This window comes from Petromyzon marinus, chromosome 19 (assembly GCF_048934315.1).
Source record: "Petromyzon marinus isolate PM22_M1 ecotype Great Lakes invasive population chromosome 19, UKy_Petmar_22M1.pri1.0, whole genome shotgun sequence".
NCBI classification, from domain to species: domain Eukaryota; kingdom Metazoa; phylum Chordata; class Hyperoartia; order Petromyzontiformes; family Petromyzontidae; genus Petromyzon; species Petromyzon marinus.
Window position 1 is genome coordinate 9,112,905 of NC_133685.1, and position 17,415 is coordinate 9,130,319.

General features: G+C 42.7%; 1 protein-coding gene across 2 annotated transcripts in view; it reads left to right on the forward strand.

The window, feature by feature from the left end:
• Positions 1 to 17,415, forward strand: part of RAB3GAP1 (RAB3 GTPase activating protein catalytic subunit 1) — a 50,710-nt gene that overhangs the window by 2,179 nt on the left and 31,116 nt on the right. The window contains exons 2-15 of one of the 2 annotated variants that reach the window (XM_076068137.1): positions 277 to 332; positions 1,273 to 1,348; positions 2,509 to 2,650; positions 3,422 to 3,500; positions 3,910 to 4,029; positions 4,972 to 5,137; positions 5,296 to 5,395; positions 6,585 to 6,666; positions 7,618 to 7,686; positions 8,170 to 8,243; positions 9,221 to 9,313; positions 9,537 to 9,712; positions 12,740 to 12,841; positions 14,089 to 14,261. In XM_076068137.1, coding sequence (XP_075924252.1) covers positions 277 to 332; positions 1,273 to 1,348; positions 2,509 to 2,650; positions 3,422 to 3,500; positions 3,910 to 4,029; positions 4,972 to 5,137; positions 5,296 to 5,395; positions 6,585 to 6,666; positions 7,618 to 7,686; positions 8,170 to 8,243; positions 9,221 to 9,313; positions 9,537 to 9,712; positions 12,740 to 12,841; positions 14,089 to 14,261 — 1,508 coding nt within the window. Of the gene's footprint in view, positions 1 to 276; positions 333 to 1,272; positions 1,349 to 2,508; positions 2,651 to 3,421; positions 3,501 to 3,909; positions 4,030 to 4,816; positions 5,138 to 5,295; positions 5,396 to 6,584; positions 6,667 to 7,617; positions 7,687 to 8,169; positions 8,244 to 9,220; positions 9,314 to 9,536; positions 9,713 to 12,739; positions 12,842 to 14,088; positions 14,262 to 17,415 lie in introns of those variants that run through there. The other variant, XM_076068136.1, reaches the window with a different exon arrangement.

The window sequence follows — 17,415 nt, forward strand, 5'->3', positions numbered from 1 at the left end:
GGAATTTGAGCATCTGGTATTCACACTCGACTGACAGAGTTCAGTGTGTACAGTACTGACAGGTCAAGAAGAGGCAAATGTATGCACAGATGGCCTCTACCTTGTAACAACAACGTGTTCAATCCTGTTATGATCCTCACTTAAACTATTTTATTGTAAACGGTTGTCAACTTCATCCAGTCACGATAAAAGTTGTTTAGTTTGAAAACTTTTGCGCTATATTTTGATGACACTACTTAATGTGCACATTTATTTCTGGTGTTTGTCATGCTACAGCCCGAGTCGGAGGTGTTTGAGATCACAGACTTCACCACTGCATCAGAATGGGAAAGGTATGGTGGAGTGTTTGGATTGTGTTTGTCTTATCATTGTTGGGGGTGGAGGACATTGTGTGTTCTGCATTGTGTACAGTCTGGAAGCTACCCACATGCCAAATTTCAAGTTTGTTGCATGTTGGGAAGTATGCTAAACATTTAGAACAGACACACATTCACAAATTTCCCTTTTATATATGGAGACTTACTGAATGTATCTCCACTCATAGGTGGATGGATGCGTTTCTACGTATTGAACGCTGTCTTGCCATGAATGACCACACATTAACTGCTGTAATATAAAAATATGTCCTTTGTATATCTACTGCTGGATGAAAGTCTTCCCACACCTTGTTGACCATGCTGCACCACACTCATGAGCTCAGGTTGGTGAAGAGAGGGTGGGTGGTGCTAACCACTGCTCCTCGCTCTATTCCAGTATCATCAATTCATTTACATATTTTCATTTAAGATTCCCAAAGCTTTCTCGAGGACCTTTTTCTTTTGCTGAGATACGGATGAGTCTAATTTGTCTGCACAGCTCAATAGCTGAAGCTGGAGGTTGTAATGTTGTAAACCTTTCGACTGATGTCCTTTGTAGACAAGTGCATGTTTTACCACTACATCTTCTTTCATGAGCTTTCAAAATTAATGAAAAGTAAATTTTATTTCTGAATGCCTAATGAATATAGTTGAGGATGTCTCCCCTGTTAAAGGGACAGCACTCATGTCCATTTGAGCTGAGCCAGGCTCTTCACAGGATAACCACTGTTGACTTCTCCCAAATTGGTACTTCTGACTAGGATGTGACCTCTTTTTAACCTTCCTAAAGGGTGAATTCGCACTTTAACCACAGTGCCATCTGATTGGATAAATGCTGATTGCACAAGCGATGCATATTTATTCTTGAATATATGAAATGTTGTTCCTTTACTCCAGATGTTTTTGTATTATGCAGGTTCATCTCCCGCGTGGAGGAGGTTTTGAACGACTGGAAGCTGATTGGACAATCACCGTCTCTGCCGGTTCGCAAAGTAAATAACTTGTATGATATGCTTATACATCAGGCAGCATTTTTATATTTTTCTTAATCATATTTAATTTAAATCATCATTATAAGTCATCCACTGCTGGATGAAGGCCTCCCCACGTCGTCACCATCTCTCTTTGTCCCACGATGCCACAATCCATCGCACTCATGTGCATGAGCTGATCTCATCGCTCCAGCTCTGTGGTGGTCATCCTCTCAGCTGTGTTCTCTTCTTTGGTTGCAATTCCGCCCCCATCCTCGTCCATGGGCCATCATCCTTGTAGCGATGTATTCTGTCCAAGTTTATGTACTTTTCGCAACAGTCAAGATCTCTCCAATTTCTAATTTGTTTTCTGTCCCATATGTTCCATCCGCATCTCGGTGAAGCTGCATTGGTTCATACTTTAATAATCTTTATGCCTTTATTTTTCCGATCCGATACTTTATATCAAACGAGCAATGCTCCTCTTTCTCTAATGGCAGTCCTCAGCCAATGGTGGAAAATATATTACTAGACAACCGCTGTTGATTTGCCACAAAGTAGCATGCACATTTTTCATTGATTGTAAAAATAAATAAGACATTTTTAGCGAGGCAATGCTAAGCATTGATGACACTACATTGAGTAGAATTTGACTCACGGCATCAGACAATATACCCATTGTTTCACCAGATTCAAGTGTTCCATGGTTGACACTGACCTCTAAGGTTGTTTAACTACCTCTTTCCGTAAAATCCCATTGTTTAAAGTCTTGGCTTAGGCAGGACTTGACAATACAATGTTGTTGTGGTGTACAGTGTTTTGCAACTTGTGGCCTTTTAGAAGTGTCCATTTATCAAGGATTTGCCATGATGTGATGTTAAAAGTGGATGTTTAAAGAGCTTGTGACATTATTTGCAAGGGTAGAGCATTGTGTGCTTTGTGTTGTAGCTCGAATTGACTAAGTTAGAAAATGGCCTGTATAAAAATGTATATTAAAGAACTCACGTTTACCATACCAAAGAGAGAATGCTGTTACAGAACTAGAGGAGAGACCCCTTTAGCGGAATACGTGAACAATTGTTATTTCGTTCTTAATAAGAATTATGTCATTTATAATTACTGGGCCTATCGTACCTCCATCAGTAAACTCAATGAAATGTGAAATTTGTGATTTCCACAAGGGGGAGTACACGACAGGCACATGGGAGGAGGAGACGGAGGAGGTGATGTTCGCGAACTTCCGCTTCTCGGTGATCCACCACTACCTGAAGCAGGAAAGCATCGACGGCAAGGAGGCCAGGGGCGAGGCTGCCGAGGATGATGGTACAAAGTGCCCTGGTATTAGAGTGCCCCTTTACACACTTAGATCGTGGTCAAAATGGTTAAGAGTTCATTCGTGGAAAATGTTGTTGATGCTGCCACACCTTGAATCAGCGGGGGTATGAATTAGTGAATTAGTACAGAATGGGTATGTGTTTGTAGTGCATTGTGCACAAATATCCAGCTGGGTGATGTTGGTGGCAAGATGTTCGACATATTTGTAATGAAATTTTGATTTAAAGCTTTCGTGACTGCAGGGATTCATAATCTTGTTTCTTTCGGAAAGTCAAATATATTATTTTATTGTTTACCTTCTACGTGACTTTACCAAAAGAACCAAGAATATATATTTGTAATGAGTTCAAATTCCAATTGTGCTTGTATTGTTGATAAACTTAGAAAAAAATTGCAACAAGCCAGTGGCCAGAAGTCTTATGAATAGATTGCCACCGGATGTAGGAATATAGAGTTATCGCCACTGGCTCTTGACTGATAAAGGAAAGGAGCACAGCCTCACTCTAGGTAGAGCAGGATACCCTTTTAAATTATGCAATTACCCTGCACTGCAAAAATTTGGAACTTGTTATCCACCACTGCCTTTCTGCATGATTACCATTTCCAGTTTGTAAAAGTGAAATGTTAACCACCTTACCACTCCCAGATATATATATATATATTGCTGATAGCGATTAGTTTCACTGTACATTAAGTTCTTATATCATAAATGTTAAGTTCCATAAATTAAAAAACCTTGTGTTGTGGAAATTGTGACAGATGCTCTTCCCGAAGCCATGCAGGACCTGGTGTCCATGGACAATGACTTTTCTCCCAGAGCTCACTGCCTTGTGCGCTGGTAAGGCCTCGAGCACATGTTACGCATGCAAGCCCATGTCACTTAATTCTGCTGCATACAATGCATTTCAGTGCAATTTGGATTAATATTGTGTCGAAATACAAATAAAACAAACTCATATATCTTCCCTTATTCTCTCCTGCCGCTCTTGCTTGAGCCGCAAATAACTTTTATGTATTTCCGATTCAATTCCTTCCACTTTAGTCTATACTGAACACCATTTCCTCTCTATTTGTTTTGTTAAAATTGTCTTTAAACTGCTGAGCATTTTTTCTTTGAGCCAACTTCTCAACATTTTTTACTCTTTGCACTAACACAGGCATTCGTCCCATTATCTACCCAGCCCTTACGTCTGCCTGGTCACCATTACTTCACACGTGTGTCTGTGTGTGTTTACCATTTGCCGCAGGAATGGCCTGAGAAATTTTGTCATCATTGCTCCCTCGGCTGCCTCTGAAGCTGTGATCACAGAATCCAAGTGCAATCTGCTCCTGAGCTCTGTCAGCATTGCTTTGGGCAACACGGGCTGGTAGGTGGTCCAGCGTGAAGATACTTAGGGCCACATAGAATTTTATGAACATTATCACCAGCAGCAACATTAACAACATTACTGTTACCATTTGGGGCATTGTTATTCGCACATTGTTGTTAGCAGTAGCAGTAACAATCTTCATTATCAACATAATCATCAACGTAATTAGTTGTATTAGCTTCACGTCTAGTAACATGATCATCATCACACCACCAGTCGCATCACTATGAGCTTTACCAGTTGTAGCATAATCTTTAACATAATCAATAACAAAAGCGGCAACAACAGCAGCAGGAACATCAATTCCAAACAATAGTGATTGCTTCCTGTGATATTCGTAGTTTTTTTGTACTATTTATTGATTTTGATTATGCCTAGCTGTGTACACTCATCGCTAAACATTCTTGTCTCTGTATATGCGTGTGTGCGTGTGTTCCATCCACAATTTGTGTTGCATCCATTTGGGAAGCGGTAATGCAATTGTTAGGGCACTGTACCACGAACCCGGCAACCCATGTTTGATTTCCATACACGACCAATAACAGTGAAATATATCTGAACTGGTCCTGGACTTCCTCTAGGTTGACTCAACCTTAACTTAGTACCTAGTGTGCTGTGTAAACATCAGCACTTGGGAGACAAAGGCTGTCGGGCGTGGTGTTGACAAACCACGCCCTCGTCTGCCGTGCCGGCGTTCATGGACGCTCGCCAGCAGCACTTGTTCCAACAGTCTGTTAAAGGCTATAAGGGGGGATCTTTGTTGCAGCCAGGTGCCAGTATTCGTGCAGATCCAGCAGAAGTGGCGCCGCATGTTCTCTGGCCTGTGCGAGGGTCCCGGCGTACGTACGGACTTCGAAATGGTTCACCTACGCTCGCCAACAGCACTTGTCCCAACAGTCTGTTAATGGCTATAAGGGGGGATCTTTGTCTTTGTTGCAGCCAGGTGCCAGTATTCGTGCAGATCCAGCAGAAGTGGCGCCGCATGTTCTCTGGCCTGTGCGAGGGTCCCGGCGTACGTACGGACTTCGAAATGGTTCACCTGCGCAAGGCGCCCAATCACTACAATCACCTGTCTGGCCTGCTGGACGTCTTCAAATCTAAAATTGTAAGTCTGTGACAAATCTGACACTCTGTGGTGGTATTTCGATACTATGATTTGCTGAATTTGGCTGTGCAATTTTTTTTACTGGGCCAAGTTCATTGTTTAACATCTATTGTTTTTGCATGTGCACTAAGCTTGATGTTGGTTGTGTCTGTTTGCAGGCCTGCCCATTGTCCCACATACCTCCTGTGAGTGTCAGCATTCGCTTCACCTACGTGCTGCAGGACTGCCAGCAGTACTCATGGCCCCAGCCACCTCCAGGTATGCTCTTCTCACCCTACTGCATCATTACTATCATCATTGTTACCACCTGTCTCATCATGATTATCATAATCAGATTTTGTGATGGCCAGATAGCCGAGCTGTGAACACTACTGAGCCATCATGGGACCTCCTGAGCCACTATACTCTTGAGTTGTAGGTTCAATTGCCATAGTTCCTCCTCATGTTTTTGAACCGAAGGACACATTTGCATTTTTGTATCGATTGATGTGTTTTTTTAGTAGACCCACAAGAATATGACTTTCTCCCAATATGTGATTTCGGCTGCATTTGTCATGGTATTTTGATTAGTGTATGACCTGAAGTTTGTTATTGAGATGTGCTGTGCAAATGAGATATTGTATTAATTTACAGAGCTAAGGTTTTTTAGGAGTGATTATAACGATCACGACTATACATAGTGACTCACTGTGAATTGGTTCTACCATTTCATTGTAAAGTTTAAGCATTATTTTATCGTGGCATTTTATGCAATTATACATGCCACATTTCGGTAGCGCTGTGGCAAAGTGATGGAGTCAAAATTATAAGGTTGCGATCTCCAGCCTTGGACATCATCTCGGCCCATAATTTCTCTGTGGTTGATAAAACGAGTACCATTTAGTGGAAAAACAACATTGGTCATCCTGTGGGGAGACTGGCTTCTACCTTGATAATTGTGAAACTCAACACATTCTTCAATAACAGTCTTTAAAAGAAAAATCTATAATTGACGACATTTCGAGCAATGGCCCTTCTGCGCAGCACATAGAGAGTCCAGAGAGGTAGAGTGGTTAAGAGTTTTATCAAGAACTTTATATACCACGAGGCTTCATAAGAACTATCATTTTTTTTAAAACGTTTCCTGATTTATATTTTTTACATAATTCATGCAGAAATGTATTTCTCGTTCCAATTTCTCATTTCAATATAATTAACTATTAGTATAATGCACTTGATGACGATGTGTTTATTTTTTTGTCCTATATGCTTGTGCACAACACAATATCACGATTATGAGGAATGTCCCCTGCTGGTTCATGGCAGCTAAAGGAATTGAATGCCACGCCAGAGTTTATTTGGTCAGCAAAACATTAATTATTTTAAACGAGAGCCTAATGATGGTTACATTGGAGCTCATTCTCTGAAGAACGTGAACTGTATAGTGCCGCGGATTTGCTTGTCGCAGACTTTGATGCCCTGGTCGGCGGCGAAGTTGGTGCTCTTGAACTCGGCAAGCTGCCCTTCGGCGCGTGTGAAGACCCTGTGAGGTGGGTGGCAATGCATATACGATGAGCTGCCTTTTGAGTGCCCTTTGATGAAATGAGGACCGTTGTGTTGGTTATCCTGTGGAGAAGGCTGACTTCGAACAAGGGGATGTGGAATGTTTATCCTTTGCAAAGGGTCGCCAGTGGATATGAGTATTGCACCATGCTGGGTTAAGCAGATACACTTCGATGTTGGTTATCTACTTAATGAAACATCAACATGTTCGGTTTCCTACGTATTTTTTGGTAAATTCGTTTAGTGTTTTTATTGTGCAAATTCATTGGTTGACTAAATTCACTCAGCTTGAGGACCTAGTTTAGTCACGATTAAACTGCCCAACAGTCAAATCCAGGTTCTTGGCAGTTCCAGCATATAACGCTTGTTTCCCATTAGGCTTAGTCTCAAAACTCTTTTTCAGATGTCAAGTCTTGGGGGGGGGGGGGGCGATGTTGCTATGTGTAATCTAAATTGAGTGGTTTTCAGGTACATTTTCAGCATTGGGATGTTTTTGACAAATACCAGTTAGTGTTTTTTTTCCCATGATGGTAACGACTGATGACTGGTCATGAAGATTATTAATAATGATGACAAAGGTGACAATTACGACAACGATGAAGATCATTTTAAAGCTTTCGTGACTGCAGGGATTCATATTTTTGCTTCTTTCGGTAAAGTCACCACGTAGAAGGGAAATACTTTTATTGTTTTATTTCTATTGTTGTATTATTTCCCTTCTACGTGACTTTACCGAAAGAACCAAGAATAAAGATGAAGATCATGTTGATGACGATGACTTCTGGTCCACACAGTACTGGGCAGCACTACGATGATGCATCATAGATAAGTTTACGAGATTTGGCCTAGACTGTAATAATCAGTGTTTAGATAATGGCATTACTCCCCCCCCCTCCGAGTTATCATCCCATATTGATCCTGTGGTCTTCCTTTGGCAGTGAACTGCACCTCGCCGCTACTTGGCCACATCTAACGGAAGACATTATCGTGGACAATGACGTTTACTCGTAAGTAGAGCATGCACGCATTGGATTGTCTTGTAAATATCAGGTGAGTATTTACGTGTTGCCAAGTGGTGCTGTGGCAAGGGACGGTGCTTTGGTCAGTGAGAAGATTGTCAATTAAAATTCATGTCATTGTTCAACGCAGTTCGCAATCCATCTGTATGAGAAGTCAAGTGATTCGTTTATAAATAAACTGTCTTCTGTCATGGGAATGTGGAATTGGGACTGCTGAATTAGAGCTGCGAATGGAGATGAATGTTCCCCAATGTTTTTTTTGAGAGGGATGCGCTTTATTATTTTTTGCAATTAAATGTTTCTACATCATTGGTTAATTCATGAAAGTCTGATGAGCATAAATATATTTATTTTTTATGTCTGTGAAATATCCTGAAACCTGGTGTTGTCAAGCCAAGTCTGCCTGTTCTCAGAGCCTAGCACTACTACAATTGACAGTGACATTGTTGCCTCTGTGTCCTTGCTGTCCAGTGATCTCGACCCAGTTCAAGCCCCTCAGTGGTCCGTGCGAGTGAGAATGGCTGATAACCCACAGTGCCTTCTGGGTAAGTTGGTACTTGGCAGTTTACCCAGAATGCCCACTGTTGTCATTGTTGTCGTTATCAGCCTCTAACTTCGGACTGCTGGGCAAAGGCTCCCACGTATTCTTTCATTCCTTTGCTTAGTTCTTGTCTGTCCCTTGACTTTTTTTTGCTTCTTTTTCCTTCTCTCAGTCTTCACTCCAAAGGTAATTTTGTCTTACCTTCTCTCGTCAATTGTTTTCATGACGTGTCCTTCCCATTTCCACATGATTTCTTTTGCTTTAACAAAGGCATCGGTGATCTATTTTTTCTTCCTTATGTTTTTTAACTCCAAAAATGTTTCATACCAAAGATGTTTGGTCAACGTGTTACATGGTTATTTGTTTACAGTGGTAACAGGGTAAGTTGATATATGCCAGTTTGCATTCATTTGCTTTTTAGTAAATCTGAACATGGCCACTTGCCCACATTGCCTTTTAGTAAGTTAGTCCATGGCTATATTCCCATAGTGATTTATGTTTGCCAAAATATGAGGCTTTACCTATCATTTCTCTTAAAAAAATATATTTTTTTATGCATTGCTTAACAAGAACATAATTTTGTCAAAGTGACACTTTCCACATTTGCATAATTTTCTCTGCAGAAGGCTAAAACATTCTCGAGCCTATGTAACCATGTTGCCATGAAATGTGAAGAAAAAAGGAAGCTTCAGGACGTAAAAATGTCAGATTTATTGTTTTTTCAGCTGGCTTATGGCTAAAAACTGGAGAAGATCACTTCCCTAAAGCTACACGTTTTATAGCGTTTCTGGGCTCATAAAAACATGTCTTCTACATAATTTACACCAACTTTCTGCTAATTAAAAACAGGCTGTGTTCTTGTGTTGTCATCCTTTTAATGGAGCCTCTCAACTTTGTACTGAGTATTTGTTTATGTGATGTGGGCTGTTAGTCACAAGCGCAGAATTCATTCATAGAGGCTCTTTGTATTTTCTGGTACAGGGGACTTTCTGTACGAGTTCCACTCATTGTGCCATCGTAAAGAATCCACCGACGAGCTGCTGGGGAAGGCGGTCTTCGACGATGAAGCCAAAGGTATTTGCTGAAACTGATATAACATTTGACAGTGCAACTATTTGTGAGTGTGGTTTAAATTTTTCAGCTGCTATGCACGTTATGGTCAAGACCAACATGGCCACAATTTGTCCCTTTGTTCTGAAGGTGTCACGTCAGTGGTGCGTGCGGCCAGGTGGCGATCCTGATGTCTAATTGCCCTTTCTTGTTGTCTTTGCTGCCTACTCCACGCCCCCATCACCAGAGGGAGCAGACATCAGCCAGGCGCTGCAGAGGCTGACAGAGCCCGTGCCCGTGCACATGCCCACGCTCTCCTCCATGAGCAGCATGGTGCAGGGCGCGCGCAAGCGTATACGCAGCCGCCGGCCTCGCGCCTCGGAGACGCCCATCCCCAACGCCCTGCTCAACTCTATGCTGCTGGTGTGCATTTGCGCGTGTGTGCGCATGGGTGCATGTATGCGAGTCGAGTGGAAGCGTGGTGGTTAGTGCGCTGCGGTACGAACCTGGCGATCCGAGTTCTATTCCCGCTCACGGCCAACACCAGTGATGAATATCTGAGCTGGTATTGGGGCCTCCCCTAAATCGACTCGGCCTCAAATGAGTGAACATCGCCACTGGAGAGACAAGGCTCCATGGTGCTGGCCACCCACCCCTTCGTGTGCTGGCCTTCATATGTGCTCGCTAGCAGCACTTGCCCCAACAGTCTGTGAAGGCTTTCCAGGAGATCTCTGGCTTTTCATCCCAACAGCCTGTTTAAAGCTGTCTAAATTGTACCCAGTGTGGCATAAATCCTGTGGTGGTAACACCACCAACACTTAATGTGGAATGGTGGCTGTTATGCAGTGGTGTAGTGGTGAGTGCATGGCACTACATGGGTTTTAAGTGGTATCTATACTGATCCTGGGCCTTCTATAGATTGACTGTGCTTGCTATAGTGTGTAAACAACAGCAAATAGGGAGACTAAGATTTCATCTTCTTTGGTTCTTTCGGTAAGGTCACGTAGAATGAGAATAAAATAATAAAATAACACAATAAAATTCTCACGACGTTTCGGCCACAACGCAAGCGGCCGTCTTCAGGTGAAAGGTACAGACCTGTCGGGACGATAGAGCTTCAATGAACGATGTTAAGATTCGTAGCGACTTTTAAGCTGGTTGGGAGAAGTGAGGCACCTTGACAAAGGGGTTTACATATCAAATAGCTGAGGGATTAGCTTGTGACTGGTCACGGAAATGGCTGTGTTAAAGTCAAAACCTACACATCCACAGAGGCAACTAGTAATTTAGCATTGAAATAGCTAAGGGATTAGCTTGTGACTGGTCACAGAAATAGATGTTAAAGTCAAAGCTTACACATCCACAGAGGCACCTCGTACATGGACGCCAAAGGGGGCTGCAACAACTCAACTGTCATACAGTAAACCGATGTGAAAAACCTAATTCTAAATTACATCATTATATAATAAATGTACTCAATATATTCTTCAATAAGCTGAGCTATTAACATTAACTGGGTATACACTACACTATATAATGAATACCATATAGTAAACCAATAAAAACTAAAATATAAACTACCTCAATGTTATATCACAATGTTATATGGTGAAAAAACGGGTGGATTCTTACCTTCCACTTCAGCACCACGGACAGCTACGTTCAGACGGACGAGTCCATCCATGGTTAGAGCGGAGGAGGAAGGAGGGGAGAAACAGCTGCGAGGCGCTGTTATACTTCCCATGTTATGAACCATACCATTAACCGTGGTGTGAGAGGTATTAAGAGTCAGTGCCAACAAAAGAGCTGCGGTCTGAAGGTCCTCGTAAAATACAATTAATTAAGAACCGAAATGGTTTAAAACATCTTTCCAATGGTTACTAAGCCAGAATCCATCTTCTCGGTTGAAATTGTCTCTGTGTTTGTATATGTGGATGGCCTCATGAACGAATCTCATGGTAGCCGGTTGGTTTGCAAGGAACCTCTGTCTTGGAGAAGTCAATGTCATGTGAGCCCACTGAATTATAACAGTGATCTGCCACGGCAGAGGAGTTCGTCCTACCGTGTTTCAAGTCTGCTTTACGTTTGCGGATGCGGTCCGAGATATGTCGTTTGGTTTCTCCAATGTAGCTACTACCACAGAGGCACTTTAGTTTATAAACGCCCGGGTACTGTATGTCTGGAACAACATCTTTTACAGATGGAACCAGATCACGGATTTTATGTACTGTATTGAATCGGACCTGGATCTTGTGTTTATTCAGGATTTTGGAGATCTTTTTAGTGACCCCTGCAATGTAGGGTAAGGTGATGGTTTTTAGTGGCTCCACAAGAGGATCCTTCTTCCTGACTGGAGTGATGGCTTTGCGGATTGTGTAGTCGGAGTAACCATTAGCTCTGAGAGCCTGGTGTACGTGCTTGAGTTCACTGGTAATGCGTTCCTGGTCGGAAATGCATTGGGCTCTATGGTATAGAGTCTTGATGAGCGAGTTCTTCTGGGATGGATGGTTGTGGGAATCCGGTTTCAAGTAAGCATCTGTATGGGTAGCTTTCCTGTAGACAGTGGCTCATTGAACCATCAGGTCTCCTTTTAATTAAGACATCCAAAAAGGGTAGTTTGCCATCTTTTTCGACCTCCATGGTAAATCTGATGGCTGGGTGTATGGAATTGATGTGGTCGCGGAATTGGTCTAGAGCAGGCTGGCCATGTGGCCAGATGACAAAAGTGTCATCTACGTACCTCTTCCATAAGGTCGGGCGTAGAGTGGCAGTCTGGATGGCGTCAGTTTCGAATTTTTCCATGAATACGTTGGCTACAACCGGAGATAGGGGGGAGCCCATTGGGGTGCCCTCAGTTTGTTTGTAGAAAATTCCATTCCAGGTGAAGTATGTGTTGGTTAAGCAATGTCTCACCAGGGGGGGTACATCAGTGTGCAGTCCTTGATGAACCAGGTCTTCAATGATAGCGATGGTGTCTAAGATTTCTTAGCATGGTGTCTAAGATTTCTTAGCATGTATGGTGCTGGCCATACTGTCCCCTCGTGTGCCTTGCCAATCTGAGTGGGTGCTCACTAATACACGTATCCATACAGTCTGTAAGGATAATAGGAGGATCATTTATGTTTTGCGTATCAAAGTCCAAACTCAAAATGTTTCCATACCTAAAAAGCATTTTTGTTGGCATTAGCAGTGGAAATTCCACTCAACTTTTGATAGCTTGGCACCAATTTCATCAATAGATGAGTCACCCCCCCCCCCCAATGGGATTTGAACCCAATTTTCATTACCTATCTCATTCTGGTCGTTTTTAAAGCAATTTCCAAGTCTCCTTGAACATACTCATACTGCACGGGCTTCATCCAGCACTGTGTGAATAGTGGCTTCAAATTATTACACGTAACAGATGCGTTCCCTAATTGTTGCTCGTCACATTTTCTTGTGCTGTGGCAGTACCTTTTCCCAGATGCAGCTGACAAGTCGGCAGAAAGCCCAGATGCTAAAGCCACTTGTTCAGCCACAACAGCTCCAGTTACTGAAGACGATGAAATGGTGGTAAGTGATATGGGGGGGGCGGGGGTTGGTGGATCACACAAGCATACGTGATATGCTGCTGTGCACGGCATACCAATCAGCCTGGTAATAAGTTGCCTGTAGGATGGTAGTGCAGTAAAAATAGTCTTTGCAGTGTGTGGTCACTTGTGTGTATCTGTTTTCTCTTATATTTCTCTATTGTCTCGTGAAGTATACAATTTCATAAACGGTAAGGTCTCAGTACCCAGGGGTTAGGATCCGTGTACACACGCATAAGCGCAAATTCGTGTAAGTTGGGGTTTGTCTATACGAGTGTATGTAACATGTATATAAATGTACATAAATGTTTAATAAAGTACAGTACTGTATAGTAAATGATTCCCTAATCCGTAGCATCCACGTCAGATAGAACACTAAATCTTTTGGACTCGTTTCTTGTGCGGGCGATACAGTTACATGTTGTCAAATACGCATTCACATGATGGCGGGCGCTGATTTGACTCCTTGCTTCCCACGCCGTGCGTGTTGCGAAAGTACGAGTCACAAGTGTAAGTATTAATCAGGGTCGGTCGCGTATGAGCGGGTCCGCATACCCTGAGCCTGCGTACTCTGTGACCTTACTGTATGCATTCATAGACCACAACTACCTGATATTATCCCAACTACCCTAGTTTGATTCCTGGTCATGGCCAGCACAAGTGGTGATTATATCAAGAGGTCTTGGGCTTTCCCTAGGTTGACTCTGACTTAAATGATTGTTATCGTGTATAAATATCAGCAATGGGGAGACAAAGGTGGCCGTGCATGGTTGTGACCATACCACCCTCTCATGAGCTGTCCCGGCCTTCGTAGGTGCTCGCAAACAGTACTTTAGGAATAGGTTTTACCCTTTTAACTGGCACAAAAACTGACACCTTTATTCAAGGCATCATGTTTGCAATGACCACAACACAAGCTGTCAAAATGCAAACAAAAAAAGAGACAACTCTGATAATAATATGCACTGTCCTTGAATTTGATTGGTCCACACCCGAGACAGCTTTTCTTAGAGCCTAGTCTCCATTGGTGTTGGACCAGAAGACGCCAAAAGGCGTACAACTCAAAAACAGCGCACTATCAGAGTATTGAGGGCTCGGGGTGAGCATTAAAACAGTACTTTCCCCAGCAGTCTTTCTGGCTGCACACAGAATATTGCCTTTGTTTATACTCTGTGTGTATTTATGCATCTGCGCACCGCTCACAATCTCTCCGCTTGATCGCCCTGCTAGACTCTGCATCGCAGCCTCAAGTCAGCGCCGGCTGACAGCCTGACCCACAAACTTGCGCTGTGCCTATGCACCGTCAACTACCAGCACGGCGGCCTCAAGGGAGTGGCTCACCTTTGGCAGGAGTTTGTGCTGGAGATGCGCTATCGCTGGGAGAACAACTACATTATCTCTGGGTAAGAGAATCGTGCACTGCTTGGGATCCTTTCACTCTTGTCCGGTGAGTCTGTCTTCAGTTTAGAAGGAGTTTTGCAAATGTGACTGCATCTGGCATTGGGTGTTACTCTTGGTCTCCAGTCTCTAGGTGCCCATTACCAATGACTGTCTCGGAGAAGAGGTTTGTCAAGATTTACACAATCGATGATTTGATGAGTTGACACGATTTGGCATTTTGATTCAAAATACAGATAGATATTTTAATACTTGTGGCGGATATACAAATCTATATTCGTGTGAATATATGAAGCAATTGGCAGGACCCCGGGGTCCCATCACTGCCCCGGGGTGGGAAAAACCGCGTAGCGACACGAGTCTTGCCTTACCGACAACAAAACTAGCGGTCAATCGATTGGCCTCGTCGAGAGCTACTCGGGGCACTAAGTTTCGTAAAAAGTTGAAAAATTACATTAACACGTTAAATTCACTGCCTGCGGGGCGGCGGGCTCGCCTTGGCAAAGAAGCTGAGGATCGACGGCTGACCGGAGGGCGGCTGCGGCGGACGCCCCCCGGGGCTCGCGTTTGGCCGGTGGGGTGGCGCCCATCGTGTCGATCGCCGCCTGCTGCTGGCGCTTGTTGGCAAGAGTCTGGGTGGGCGGCGCGTTGCTGTCGGGATCACGAGTGGGCGGACTGAAAAAAAATAATTATTATTGACCTGATTTTTGCGGGACTCCGGGGTCCCGCCAAATAATTCATATGTAATATATTGCGTGATAAACAAATTTGTCTCGGAAATAATTGATTGTAACGTGCACTATTCAACGTTTTTTTTAATTGTGAGTGTAATAATTAGTTTTCGTTGAGAAATCAATGAATTGTTGCGTCATGCTCAATAATAACCTGCCCTGTTCCATCCAGTCCACGTCCCACCCATGACAACCTCTTTTTCCTGATCATCTCTTTTCCACCACATTTTATTTAAAACGTTCATGCACTGGTACCCAAAGCCATAACGATTTAGCTTTTGAGACATTTGGTGCTGAGGCTGGACAGTAGGGTATCAAGATTAAGGATGAAGCAGTGTTTCATCTTCTTGGTACTTTCGGTAAAGTCACGTAGAATGGAAATAAAATAATAAAAATAAAACATAATAAAATAAAATTCTCACGACGTTTCGGCCACAACACAAGTAGCCTTCTTCAGGTGAAGGAACAGAACTGTCGGGACGACAGCGCTTCAATGAACACTGCTAAGCTTGGCAGCGTCTTTTAAGCTGGGTGGGAGGAGCAGAGCGCCTTGACAAAGGAGTTTACATATCAACAGAAGAATTTAGCATTGAAGTAGCTCTGTTAATGTGTTGGATTAGCAGGGTGTTAAAGTCAGAAATTAGCATGTAACTGGGAGATTAGCATGATGTTAGTGTGAGGGATTGGCATGTAACTGGTCACGGAAGTAGCTATGTTAAAGTCAGAGTTTACATATCAACAGAGGCATTTAGTATATTGACGCTAAAGAACTGCAACCACCCAACTATCATACAATAAGCCGATGTGAAAGAACTAAGTATAAACTACATCAATATAATAAATGTACTCAATATATTCTTCAATAAGTTGAACAATTAACATAAAGTAACTGGGTATACACTACACTATATAATGAATACCATATAGTAAACTGATAAAAAACTAAAATAAACTACATCAATATTATCAATAAACTCAATATACTCTCCAATCAGCTGAGCTACTAACAATAAGTCATTATACATTACAATTCTATGTCGAAAAAAGTGGCGGTTTCTCTTTTCTTTTCAACGTTAGCACCACGGAAAGCGACGAGCTTTGTTCAGACGGACGAGTCCATCTGTGCTCGGAACGGAGGAGGGGGGAGAGAGAGAAACAGCCACGATGCGCTGCTCTGTCCTGTGTTGCGTTACAACTATGCTATAAACTAGGCTACTATACATTACAATGTTATACCTTCCAATCTAAACTACATTGTATAATATCGTATACACAGCCCAATGTAAGCTCTAACACAGGGGTGTCCAAACTTTTTTTCCCCGAGGGCCACATACAGAAAAATTTACGAAGGGCTGGGCCACTCACTAGACGTGAGGTATACTGCCTCACTTTTCATGCACTAATATTGGCAAAATCAATCAAATGCAGGTAAATTATGTTTGATAATAATTGAACATGTTTGAAGAAAAAAAGCCTCCATCATAGCTCCCCATTAGTAGATTTTTATTTGATTTTTTACAAAAAGGTTGGCAGGTCATTCTCTAAGTGACAGCCTCAGATTGGTTCTTAGGGTGCTGATCCCCCTTCATTGTCCTGTATGAAGGGAGAGACAAGAAGAGAAATAGGGGATATGGATATTTAAAGCTTATTACACAAATAAATCATTGGGCTTGTTAACACATCAACTAACGTTAGTTAAAAAATTGTCATCAACTTTAATTGACTGAATTTATTAAGTAATTTGGCTTATTAACAAATGAAAACTGTGTATATTTTTAACTTACCTGTAATGGGAAGAATGTTGCGCTCAGTGGGAGCAGTGATGCTGCGCTTTGGTCTGAAGGATAGCTGGCAGGTTAGGAATAAGTTTGGTGGTTGAGATGCGAAGGACGTCACGGAGATGGCTGTCGGTCGTTCTGGTTCTCAGTTTGCTTTTGTTCAGCGTTAACAGAGAGAATGCCTGCTCACAGATGTATGTTGAGCCGAACAAACTCATCGTTCGTTTTGCGTGGCGTCTCATCAGAGGAAACTTGGCCTTTTCCAAGCTCCGGTAGAAGTTAGGTAGGGAGAGAAGCTAATGCTGATTCTTCAGAGAATCATCACACTGAATTACGATCAGTTATAATTGCAGACTGTCCTCCACTTCTTTTGCATCCATTGAAAACGGAGCCGCAAACAATGTGATTTCCTTCTCAATGACAGAAAAATCTTGGAAGCGCTGACTGAATTCTGTCATGAGAGATGTGATCACAGACACATTCTCCCATTTTTGCAGAGAGCTTAGCATTTGGAAATGCGCATTTGATTTCGGTCAGCGTGGGGAAGTGCGCTACATTGAAGTTGCACAGTTGTGACTCGGAAGAGACGGAGCTTCGCACGGAATGCTTTCATGTGCGCATACAGCTGTGGTACCAGCTGCCCTTTGCCT